The following is a 12,114-nucleotide window of genomic DNA, read 5'->3' as shown; positions in this document are numbered from 1 at the left end:
CGGGGGAGAGTTCCCACCAGCAGGGGGGAGTCCCCTCCAGCCTGGAAGAGTCTCCTCCAGCCTGGAAGAGTCTTTTCCAGTCAAGGAGACAAGGCTGCAAGTTGTGGCTTAGCCAGGATGAGCAGGATAATGCCACTGAGGTAATACAGCCCTGTCCTGGTGGTGCAGGGATGCTGCAAAGTGCTCCTGGGACTGGAGCATAAGTGTGATGAGGAGAAGCTGAGGGGGCTCAGCCTGGAGAAAAGGAGGGTCAGGGGAGACCTTCTTGCTCTCTATAACTCCCTGCCAGGAGGTGTAGCCAGGTGGGGTCAGGCTCTGCTTCCAAGGAACTCATCCGGGGATGAGGAAATGGCCTCAAGTTGTGCCAGGGGAGGTTTAGATTGGATATTAGGGAATAATTCTTCATGAAAAGGGTGGTCAGGCTCTGGAACAGCTGCCCAGGGAAGTGGTGGAGCTGCCATCCCTGAAAGTGTTCAAAAAAACATGTGGAGGTGGCACGTCCTCTTGTCCTATCTTTGGGATGCTGCACAACATGCTCCCATCTAGCTGGACAGCAGAATTGTCACATACAGCCTCTGAGTCAGCCTTGGAGCACTTGGAAAACAGGGTGTGCATGGAGAAGGGGAAATCCAGGAGTCCAGCTGTCCCCCTGGCACTGCCTGCAAGTGTCACAGGCTCCAGGTCCTGCATTACATTCAGCTCAAATGAAATGGAGATATAAAAATCAATGTTCCAATAAAAAAAAAGGACAGGCATGTTCTGGCCAGCAGAACCCAGGGAAGCAATGGGAATGTTCCTTCTACCCAAGGCACACCCCAGTGCCTGCCTGGAGGCAGAAACAACTACTTTTATGGGCAGTCCAGTGGGTCCCTCAGCCTGGCAGGGCTGGGGAGTGCTCTGAGTGAGGGATCTGGGGACAAGCTCTAAGCTTCCTCACAGGGTGGGACATGCACAGCCAAAATAGGCTGGTTCAGGCAAGGAGAAAGCTGGAAATGGTGACCTTCCCTTTGCAGAGCACTGGGAGAGGCAGGACATAAAGGCATCAACTTTCTGCTCATCCACAGGGATGTGGCTCATGTGGCACAGGGACAGATGACACTTGTGCCTCTCACTGCTTAGCTTAGGAGATTTAGGATACTAGGATAGTCCTAAAAAACCCTTTCCAAACACCAAAGCACCTCCCCAAAGTGCTGTGAACATGCAGGTGAAGCTCTGCAGCTCCCCAGGTGCTGACACTCATGCATGGACACAGCTCAGCCTTCCAAGCCCCTGGCTGAGCCCAACTGGTAGGAGATGAGGTGAGATGGGGATGGGACAGGCAGGAATCACTCCAACTCTCCCCCAGGCAGCAGGGAATACAGCTGCATGGACCAGGAGTTCTTTTCCATGCCTGATGCTCAGCAAGGCACACAACCAGACAGCAAATCCCAACTGTCACCACTCTAGGGATGAAGCTTCTCCCCATCCTCCTGCTCAGACCCTTCTTCTGCCCTCCCTGTCCACACTGCCTGTTTTAGGGGTTCCCAGCCACATATCCCTAACTGGGAACATCCTCCCAGTACCCAGTCTGGCCTCCTTGCTATGGCAGCAGTGCCACATCCATGCTGGAAACATCACAGCAGAATCAGCACCTTGTAATTCCCTTGCCAATGCTTTTGCTGCTGCTGGAATAGTAAGTCAGAGGAAGTTTCTTCCTCTATAGTTATCCTGAAACTGTTACAGATTGTGCTTAAACTAAGGTTAGGGTGCAGCACAGTGCTGGACAACATCTGGCTGTGCAGAGCCAGGTAGTATAGCTCCAGTTTGGGCACCTGTAGAGCCCCAAAAGCTGAGTTCAGTCCCTGTGTCCTCCTCCCCTTGGAATGGGAACACCAAACCCCTAGGAAAGTGCCCAAATTCCTCCTCCCACACCTACCCCGTGCTCCCCCTGGGTGGTCAGGGTGGCAATGGGGATGTGGTGAGGGCACATGGGTGCAGGGAGGACTGTACTTACGCAGGGATCTCATTGCTCAGGTGGCTTGAAAGCAAAGAAACAGGACATTGAGAAGAGACAGACACACAGAGACTGACAAACAACAGCTCAACGCAGACACCCTCCCAGGCAGGGGGTTGGGGATGGGGATTTGAATGATGGATGGAGTCTAATTCAATTCCCTCTCCCAGGGAACTGGGAATTAACCACAAGGGCACAGTGGTGAGGAAGGAAGGGCACTGAGCCACACCAGAGTGGACCAAGAATCTCCTGAAGAACTATCCAGCCCAGAGGCTGGGCAGGACCTGAGTCAGCAGCTTGTCTTGAGAGAAGTCCCAAGGACCAGTAGAACCACAGGGGCCACACCAGCACCTCCAGCCCTTGGGGTCAGGGTGCAGCAGAGGCTGGAGAAGGCCACACAGGTCCCACAGCAGTAACAGAACCCACCCTTGCTGCACAACCAGAGAGGGACACAAAGGATCCAGCTTCACCCCACTCCCAAATCAGATTCCACCCAGGAGGTGTCCCACAAGCAGCAGGAGAACATCCAAGCCTGAAGCTGTTCAGGCACTGCAGTTTGGGGGAAAGCCTTCAACAAAGAAGCTTTAGGGCTGGAAGTGATTGCTCATGGCCCCAAGTTGGTTTGCCTCTCTTCAATCCCAGCTCTTCCTCCTCCAAGGACCTTAACTCTATGTTTTAAGCTTGGGTCAGCTCAGCAGCCAAATTACCTCTTTGTCACAGCATTGTGGTACTCCATGTATGTCCTGCCATCAAAAGCAATGGCCTCAGCATCTCCTGCAGCCTTCTCGATGATCACTGTGGTGGGAAAAGAGCTATCAGGCAGTGTAGCATGGCCTGGTCAGCCCTGGAGACTAGGAAAAATCCTCCTTTCTGCTCACAGTCCCAAACCAGATGAAGGCAAGCACAAACCTGCCATCCCCTGGGGCATGTCAGCCCTGTGATACTCCAAGCAAACCCCTGGAGAGGTTTGTTGTGGCTTTAGAGCTTGGGAGGTTGGGACAATCTCTTGTTTTGCAGCCAATTGTCATGAAATGTCAGTTTAAGCTGATGTTTCAGGGCTTTAAACTGGAAAAGAGGAGGTTTGGTTGGATATTGGGAAGAAATTGTTCCCTGTGAGGCTGCTGAGACACTGGCACAGGTTGCCTAGAGAAGCTGTGGCTGCTCCATCCCTGGAAGTGTTCCAGACCAGGTTGGATGAAGCTTAGAGCAACCTGTACTCGGGGAAGATGTCCCTGCCCATGGCAGGAGAGTTGGAACTAGATGATCCCTCCAACCCAAAGCATTCCATGACTGTAAAATCCAGATGGGTCAATCAGTTATTTGGCACTTGAGGAAGTCTCCAGAGATGGAATTTCCAGGCTGTGAGATGGTACAGGGTATAGACAAGTTTGCTCAGCCCTTGGCTCTGGCACTGCTCCATCAAATATCTGCTGCCAGAACCTTCAGCAACCTGGGCTAGTGGAACGTGTCTCTGCCCATGGCAGGAGGTGGAATGAGATGATCTTTAAGAGCCCAACTCAAACCATTCCACGACTCTATGAAGGACAAGACCTCTGCCTTGGTCTCACACTGCCACCAGCTAGTCATGGAAGCAGCTTCGTTGCCATGTGAGGGTCCACGTTCAGCCCACCCTGGCACCTCACCTTTCTCACAGTGAGTGCCAGAGAAGCCCCTCTGGCAGGCACAGTGGTAGTTCTCCAGCCAGGGGATGCACATGCCTCCATTCTGGCAGGGATTTGGCTTCTGGGTGCAGGAATGGCCTCGGAACAGGGAGATGGCCATGGCGTGCCGGATGTTCTGCTCCTTCAGCATAGGCAGCTGTCTGAAGGAGATCTGGCAGGGACAAGCAAGAGGAAAGCCATAAAAAGCTCAGCCAGGAGGTGCTGAGGCACTGGCACAGGTTGCCCAGAAAAGTTATGTCTTCTCCATCCTTGTAAGTGTTCAAGGCCAAGTTGGATGGGGCTTGGGGCAACCTAGGCTCATGGCAGAGGGTTGGAACTAGATGAGCTTTAAGGTCCCTTCTAACCCATTGAGGGATTCTATGATGATTCTATGATGATCCTCAAGGATAAGAGGAGATGGGAATCCAGCCCCAAGCCCCATGTGTTCCTGTGACCCACCAGTGCCACAAGAACTCACATGCCAAGACAACCTCCTCCCAGGCTCATCCTCACTCCCCACCAGGGATCCCAGTGCAGATGGCACATCTCCCAGCTGGACACTGGGGTGCCCAGTAGGACCTTACCTTCTGCACAGCTCCACTGAAGCCACTGGAGATGGCAGCAGCTCGAGCCAACTTGCTGAAATCTGGGGCTCCCCCCACATAAAGAGGCTCCTTCAGGTTCAAGTAGGTGTGAGGCACCTAGGGAGGAGAGAGGAGATGATGGAGAAGATGTCAGGCTATCCCTGGTTGTCCTGGCAGGGTAAGGAGTTGGACTTGATGATCCTTGTGGGTCCTTCCCAGTATGAATATGCTATGATTCCATGAAAGGGCCTCCAGGAAACCTCCTCATGCCAAGCTGTGAGGTCCCACCCACCAGCAGGCACCTAGGAAAGGTTTCCTGTCAACTGAATGTTGGGGAGATGCTGTTCTAATATTCTCAGATCTGGAGAGAGGCTCTGGCTTTGTGCCACCCCCAAAACCAATCACCAACTATCACTTCAAGTCTCTCCAGGGCTGATATTCCAACCCAAATGCATTCCAGAGGGATTCAGCTTAAGGGTTCATCTGGCTGTCCTACAAGCATATGGCAAGAGGAGGTTCTCCTGCATCCCACATGGTGTGTTTGGAGGAGAAACCCCACTCCTTGCTGTCAACCCTGCATGGAAAATCCCAGGGGAGTCTTCAGCCACAGAGTTCACTGGGCAGAGTGGGAGTCATGTCCCTTCCTGGGCACCTGGGATGGAGCCAGGAGCACAGCAAGGATGGGGTTATATGGATCACTAGCTAATGCTTTGTGGAGTGAAGACAAAAATGACTGGATTAATTGAAATGCTTCCAAAAGAAAATGGAACAACTGGCTGGGAATGAATGACCAAAGAGGAAATGAGTGGCTCTAATCTACAGGGATCCTAAAGCTGCTTGGGCAGATGGGAAGAGGAGTGGGAGAACACTGAGATCTGAATGGAAAACAACAAAAGACCAAGGTGCCAATGAAGATGGAAGTGTGGTGGGTCATACTTATCTGTACCTTACGGGATTTCTGGGATCCAGACAGCAGGGGAGGGAAAATGCAAAGGAAAACCAAAGGGAGAGAGAAAAAGAGAGAGAAAAGGGATATCAGTGGGTGATATTGCACCATGCAGAGCTGCAAGATCCCCACTGCCACCAGTGCTGGGGCAGCCAGGGGAAGGGGAGCTGGAGGAGGTGACAGGAGGGTCACTGCCACCCAGGGATCAGCTTGGCTTGGAGAGAAGCTTAAAAAGAGGAGAGTGAGGGGAGGAAAAAATCCCTTCTTTTGCAGGAATGCCATGGAATCTTGCTGCTGCTCTTCTAGGTGGATCTTAGGGATGAGAGCAGCAGTAATCAGGGCTGTTCCTGCATTATCAGCTTCACAGCTGGAAAGGAGGGCTGAAGGGAACTGCTGCTCAGGCAGAGACAGAAGCGTAGAGGGGACAGGGAGCAGTGGGAAAGGGAAGCTGCCAGCTGGGAAACAGAGGAGAGAAGGCACTGATGGATTTAGCAGCAGTGCCAAGGGGCTTTCCCTGCTCTGTGACCTCCTCCTGGCCAAGCTCTTTCTGCTGTGGATGCTCTTGAGCCCAGCACCAAGGGCACAGGCTCAAACCCACACATACCACAGGTGTCTCATGGAGCTGCCCTGATCCAGGGACAGTTGAGGATGGCAAGAAAGGGCAGAGGGTGTGCATGTCTGTAAGGGGGCTCAAAGGCATCCCTGAGACCTGGCAGAGGCTCTGCAGCTCTGTGTGGTGAGGGACAAGGAAGCTGGAAGAGCCATGCAGCTGCTGTCCTACAGCTCAGCAGTGCAGGGAGGGAAGCACACGCTGCCTGCAGCATCCTTTCCTCCCCAGCTCCTGCACACACTCCTCCACCCCAGAGAGTAGAATCCCAAGAGCCTGGGAGATGCTCAGCTCATTCCACACATGCCAGGAGCAGAGCTGGAAGCCCAGAGAGCTCTCCCTGAGCCAGCAGCTCACCGGAGACTCTCCTGTGACTGTCTCACTGTTGTTGATGGTCATCAACCCTTTGCGTTCGTTCCTCTCCAACAGGACAGTGATCCACGTGTTCAGGGGAACTGGCTCCTTGCTCCTGGGGGTGAGAAGGGAGGAGAAGACACACAGGTGAGAGTTCTGCCATCAGCACCTGCAAACAGAATGCTGAAAACCACCCTTGGGGCTGCCTCACCTGAGCACAGCTGCCCCTTTGCCCAGGTCGTATCTGTACTCCAGGTGCCCATCACGGAGGGCCAGAGAGACAAAGTCCCCTTTGCCATCTGCCTTCTGGCCATTGTAGAAGATCATGCCACTGGAGCTCTTGGCCAGGAACACAACTTCCATGGACATCCTGTCGCTAAGGAGAGAAGGATTAAGGATAATTTCCAATCCAGCTGCCCACACATCCTCCCATCCCCATGCAGTGAGCTCGTGGAAGAACTCTACCTCCTTGTGGCTACAAGTATGGCCCAGAGAGAGGTGCCACCACTTTGCCAGGTGAGAGAGACACCAGCCATGCTCAGGATGCTGCTCTAGGGTGTTTATTTATCCCTATGCCCCATTCCCTGGCACTTACTGAAGGTCAGGAGTGAAGGTCTGCAGCCCATTCAGCTCCAGGTAGGAGGAGAAGCCATTGAACTCTGGGAGGAAGGGCATGGTGTGGTCCTGCTCTGTCACTGGGCACAAACGAGGGAATGGTGAGGAAGAGGAGGCAGAGGAACTTCAGCCAGTGCCCCAGGCAAGGCCACCACCCAGGCTGGAGAAATCAGCACCTCGAGTTCCACCCCCTTCCCCAGCCCCACTCCTCTGCCAGCTCCCGTCCCACCTAGCTCGCAGTGCTCTCCTTCTCGGCCCATGGGACAGGCACACTTGGCACCTCCCTCTGGCAGCACCAGGCAGGTGGCAGAGATGTGGCAGGGTGAAGAGTCACAGGGGTTCTTCTCATCAGCACACGTTGGCCCTGCAGCAGGACAAGGCAACTTGGCACATCAGCATCTCAAACCAACAGCCACCAGGAGCCGTTTGACCACACACCAATGGTCCTGATGTCTCCTGATGCTCCCCCAGCCTCTCTCTCCTGTTTCAGGTTGGGTTCCCAGGACCCAAGAAGCCCCTACAGTGGCCCCTACACATGGCAGGGGATAACCATGCCAGACTACACCCCTTAAATCCAAGTGGACGTGATGCTGTGCACAAGAACAGATCCTTGTCCTTACGTACATTCTATATTTATTCACCTCACTGGATGTGACTTCATCTTCCACTTGTCCTCCCTCCCCCTGCTGACATTCCCCACCACATCCCTCCCCACTGGGATGATCCCAGAGGCTCTGGGACCCCCTCAGGACCAGAAGCCCAGCGATGCCCCCCTCGTACCGGTGTAGGGATGGAGACACTCGCAGTGGAACATCTCTGCCTCCTTGACGTGGCAGATGCCCCCGTGGTGGCAGGGGTTGGGGTGACAGGGGTCGTTGCCACACTCTCCCACCCCACTGCCATAGAGCACATCACTGCCCTTCTCACTGAGGTTGTACAGTTGGTTGTTCACATCCAGCAGGCGAATGCAGCCCTTGAGGCCACTCGTGGCCGTGGTACGATCCTTCACCCTGAGGGCACACAGGGTGAAGTAGGTGAGGGGTTCATCCCCAAGGATAAAAACACAGCTCCTCTCCAAGCATCTGGCTCAGGCTGTGCTCCCCACAGGGCATTAATCACAAAATCATTGAGGTTGGAATGGACCTCCAAGGTCATCAAGTCCAACCTGTGACCCATCACCACCACCTTGTCAGCTAGACCAGAGTACTGAATGCTATGTCCAGTTGTTCCTTGAACTCCTCCAGGGATGGTGACTCCACCACCTCCCTGGGCAGTCCATTCCAGTCCTGGCCAGTTCACTCCTCACATCACTGACTCTCCAGCTCCATTCCCATCCCTGGACACCTCCAGCCTCTCAATATTTTTGCAGAACTGGCCATAGCACAGGAGGTGCCTCACCATAGCCAACCAACTAAGCCCTCCAGCCCCTCTGAAGCCATCCCTGGCAGGCTGAGGTTGCAGCCCCAGGGATGTCCCTGGGGACAGGGACTCACGCATTGATCTGGTCCTCTGGGACTCCCCCAACGAAGAGGTCAGTGTCCAGGTTGAGCCCATCAGTGCCTGTGGGGCTCTCCCCATGGACAGGGAGTTCTCCATCCACGGAGAGTGTCCCTCTGCGCCGGTTCCGGTTCACCACCAACTGGTGCCACTTGCCAGGCTCTACACGGACCTTGCTGGTGAAGATGCCAGTGCCAGAGCCAGTGTTGAACCTGCAGCAACACAAGGGAAGAGCTGTGTTTGGGTCACCCTGGAGAAAGGTGACATCAGTGCCATGGCCCAGGGAGAAGTTGGGAGCACTTGGGAGCCCACTCTCTCCCTCCCTTCCCTCTCTCCTTCCTCCCTTCCCTTCTCCCTCTCCTCCTTCCTTCCTTCTCCTCCTTCCTTCCCTCCCTCTCTCCCTTCTTTCCTTCTTTCCCTTCCTCTCTCCCTTCTCTTCTCCCTTCCCTCCTTCCTTCCCTCCCTTCCCTTCTCCCTCTCCTCCTTCCTTCCTTCTCCTCCTTCCTTCCCTCCCTCTCTCCCTTCTTTCCTTCTTTCCCTTCCTCTCACCCTTCTCTTCTCCCTTCCCTCTCACCCTTCTCTTCTCCCTTCCCTCCTTCCTTCCCTCTCTCCCTTCTCTTCTCCCTTCCCTCTCTCCCTCCCAGGCTGCACTCTGAGCCCTCAGTCCCCCCTCCCTGAGCATCAGGACTCCCTACCTGAGGACTCATCTCCAGAGCTTTGCCCTCCACCTCCCCTCATTCCAACCCCATCCCTTTGCCTTTTAGAATGGAATCAAATCATCCCAGCTCAGCCTCTCTCCCTCTTTTTTTCTCCTCTTGCATTTCTTTTCCCAGTACAAAAGGCACCACCAAAAAAAGCCCTCTCAGTTGCTCAAATAAACCAACCTCCCACACCTTTCAGCTCCTCAAAATTCAAATTGAAATAAGTGAGATCACTTTGTTGCAAAGTGCCAAAGGGAATGAATTCCCTTAGTATTCCTATTCTAACCAAGAAAAAAAAACCTCTTCTCTTTATCCATTTGATGCTGCTGTTGCTTAGGCTGCAAATTCAAGCTCAGCATCCCCCTGGGGTTCTGGAAGGACCTTTCTGGCATGAGCAGCTCCTCATAGAACCATAGAATCATCTCACTCCCCATCAGCTGAGGGGAAGGACACCTACCTGAGCTCCACGAAACCTCCCACCAGGGCCAGGGAGATGAAGTCCTTGCCATGGTTCTGCCCATTGTAGAGCAGGAGCCCACTGAGCTCCAAGGTCCTGAACTCCATGGCGATGCGCACGGTGTGATAGGCCTTCATCATCTTGAAGGCCAAGTAGGACTTGCCACCAAAGCTGGGGATGAAGTACCCAATAGCTGCAAGAGTCAGGAAGGGGGTGAGGAAGGGAGAGAGGATGAAGAAGAGGAGGGGACAGAAGGACACAGAGTAGATAAATCATAGAATTTAGGGCTTGGAATGGAGCTTAGAGATGATCCAGCTCCAACTCCCTTCCCTGGGCAGGGACACTTCCCACCAGAGCAGGTTGCTCAAGGCTTGATCCAACCTGGAATGAACATTGCCAGGGTTGAGGCAGCCACAGCCTCCCTGAATGCCTCACATGAGCCTGTGAATATCTTCTGTCTGTACAGAGAGCTCTTGTGAAAGGGGAGAAGGAAGTTGGCTGTCTCTGGCACCACTTCATCCCTGTCACCACCTCCCAGCCACTCCTCCTGGTACCCACTGCCCCCTCTCATGATGCCATTCCCCCCACAAGATTGCTCCCAGGCTTTAAATATCCACAGTTTTGCTCCCCCACTGGTGCTCCCACCAGCTCCTCCCTGTGCTTGGTCCTTTCCATGCCCAGTCACATCCTCTGTGCCATCAGCCAAGCTCTGCTGCACACACAGCTCCTCCTAACTGAGCTTCCCTGCTCCTTAGCTAATTTTTCCCCTCTCCTCCCAGAATGCCACATGAGAGATTTACATTTATCCCTCCAGAGGCTTTTGTTCATTGCAGATGAGATTTTTTTCCAAGGGATCTAGGAGGCCAAGCCCTATTAAAATAAACAAGGCTGGACACCCCCAGCTTGGACAGCTCCAGCTTATGGCTTTAGGGGCAAAGCTTTTCAGGAATAAGTACTCCCAGCTGCCCAGAGCTCCCTGTGTGACCCCAAAGTGCCAGTGGGAGCTCATGGTAAATAACAGCAGCTCTGACTGAGTGTGTTACCAGCCTCCAGCTGCTTGCTAAGCTGCTCCAAGGAAATAGAGCCTGGATTATCAGCACACACCTCCTGCTGCTGGAGAGGATGGTCAGGCCCTGTCTGTGTTACACTCAAGCTGGGAGGGACAATGCCATGAGCTGAGCTAAAGCAGCAGCTCCCAATCTCCTCCCAGGGCTTGAGGGCAGTGGGATAGCAGGAGTGGAGCCAGGGAGACATCACTCCTGGCACCTTGTGCTCAGCTTTTACAACACAGAGTACATGTACAACCTGTTGGGGCACAGCTAAAGCAGCTGATTAAATCAAGCCCTGCAGTGCCAGTGCTCATTATGGGGTTGGGTTTGCATGTCCCACTGTCTCTTTGGCAACTAGTCACTGTCACTCTGTCATTAGTCCATGTGGTTTGCTGGAGTTGCCCAGAGAAGCTGTGGTTGCCTCATCCTTGGATGTGTTCCAGGCCAGGTTGGACAGGGTTTAAAGCAACCTGGGCTAGTGGAAGGTGTCCCTGCCCATGGCATCCCAGCCTATTCCATGTTCATTCTCTGGGTATCTCCAGATGGAAATTGTGGTTCCCCCATCCCCAGAAGTGTTCAAGGCCAGGGTGGATGGGGCTAGGAGCAACCTGGGCTAGTGGGTGATATCTCAGCCCATTGTCTGGAAAACTCCATCTGGATGAGTGCTACCCATGGATACCCATCCCTGGATGTGTTCCAGTCCCTGGGTGTGCTCAAGGCCAATCTGGATGAGGCTTGGAGCAACCTGGGCTAGTGGGAGGCATCCCAACCCATGGCAGGAGTATGGAATGAGATGATCTTTAACATCCCTTCCAACCCACCCCACTCTGGGACTCTGTGGAGGGCTGGAAGCACATACATTTCTCACAGACAGCTCCTCCTTTTCCTGCTGGGCAGTTGCAGGTGAAGTCCTTGCCATCCTCCTCACAGGTGCCACCATGCAGGCAGGGGTGAGAGTCACAGGGCCTGGAGGGTCTCCTGGTGGTCGGGGGTTGGCGCGTGGGTTTCCTCCGGGCACTGGCAGGGAGGGTTGAGGAAGGTCTCCTGGTGCCCATAGCTCCTGCAGCCTTGGATCTCCATGCTGGGTCTGGGTGCTGCACGTGGGCTGTGGTGGCAGCAGCTGTGGTGTATCTCCTGGTGGTGGCAGGGGCCATGGTGGTGGCTGTGGTTGTGGTGACTGTGGTGGTGAAGAGCCTGGGGATCCAGTCTGAAACAGCAAAAAGGCAGGTGAAGGTTGGGGCTTTGGAGCCATCTCTAGGGCAGCAAGAGATCTCAGGGCTGACCATGCTCTCAGGCACAGCTAGTTCCCCAGTGCAGGCATGGCCATGCATCTTTCCTTCCTGGAAAAATTAGTGGTTTGGGTCTAGCAGGATGAGCCCATTTGTGTTAGGCTGGTGACCACCTCAGGAGAAGCAGGGTGGGCTCACTTTGCAGGGCTGAGGGCAATGCCACATCCCAGTGCAGCACTGTCACCAGCCACAGGCCATGGAAAAGGGAGGAAACTTTACCCCTCTCTGGTTTTCCTGAGTGAAGAACCAGTCCAGGCACATGGATTTTACTCAGAGGGTGCTGAGGCACTGGCACAGGTTGCCCAGAGCAGCTCTGGCTGCCCCAATTCTGGAAGTGTTCCAGGCCAGGTTGCTTGGAGCA

The 12,114-nt window shown here is 54.1% G+C and overlaps 1 protein-coding gene across 1 annotated transcript in view; it reads right to left on the bottom strand.

Annotated features, from left to right (window-relative positions):
• AGRN (agrin) overlaps positions 1-12,114 on the bottom strand; it is a gene marked incomplete at both ends in the record, with an annotated part of 25,745 nt that overhangs the window by 2,358 nt on the left and 11,273 nt on the right. Inside the window, 13 exons of the mRNA XM_009084241.1 lie at positions 1,994-2,017; positions 2,701-2,788; positions 3,637-3,826; positions 4,239-4,355; positions 5,185-5,196; positions 6,149-6,260; positions 6,357-6,515; positions 6,741-6,840; positions 6,990-7,124; positions 7,541-7,770; positions 8,254-8,469; positions 9,416-9,608; positions 11,324-11,671. Of these exons, the coding sequence (XP_009082489.1) occupies positions 1,994-2,017; positions 2,701-2,788; positions 3,637-3,826; positions 4,239-4,355; positions 5,185-5,196; positions 6,149-6,260; positions 6,357-6,515; positions 6,741-6,840; positions 6,990-7,124; positions 7,541-7,770; positions 8,254-8,469; positions 9,416-9,608; positions 11,324-11,671 (1,924 nt within the window). The remainder of the gene's footprint in view (positions 1-1,993; positions 2,018-2,700; positions 2,789-3,636; positions 3,827-4,238; positions 4,356-5,184; positions 5,197-6,148; positions 6,261-6,356; positions 6,516-6,740; positions 6,841-6,989; positions 7,125-7,540; positions 7,771-8,253; positions 8,470-9,415; positions 9,609-11,323; positions 11,672-12,114) is intronic.

Source organism: Acanthisitta chloris, unplaced genomic scaffold (genome assembly GCF_000695815.1).
Source record: "Acanthisitta chloris isolate BGI_N310 unplaced genomic scaffold, ASM69581v1 scaffold1961, whole genome shotgun sequence".
In the NCBI taxonomy this organism is placed as follows: Eukaryota; Metazoa; Chordata; class Aves; order Passeriformes; family Acanthisittidae; genus Acanthisitta; species Acanthisitta chloris.
This window is presented reverse-complemented; position numbering and strand designations above follow the sequence as displayed.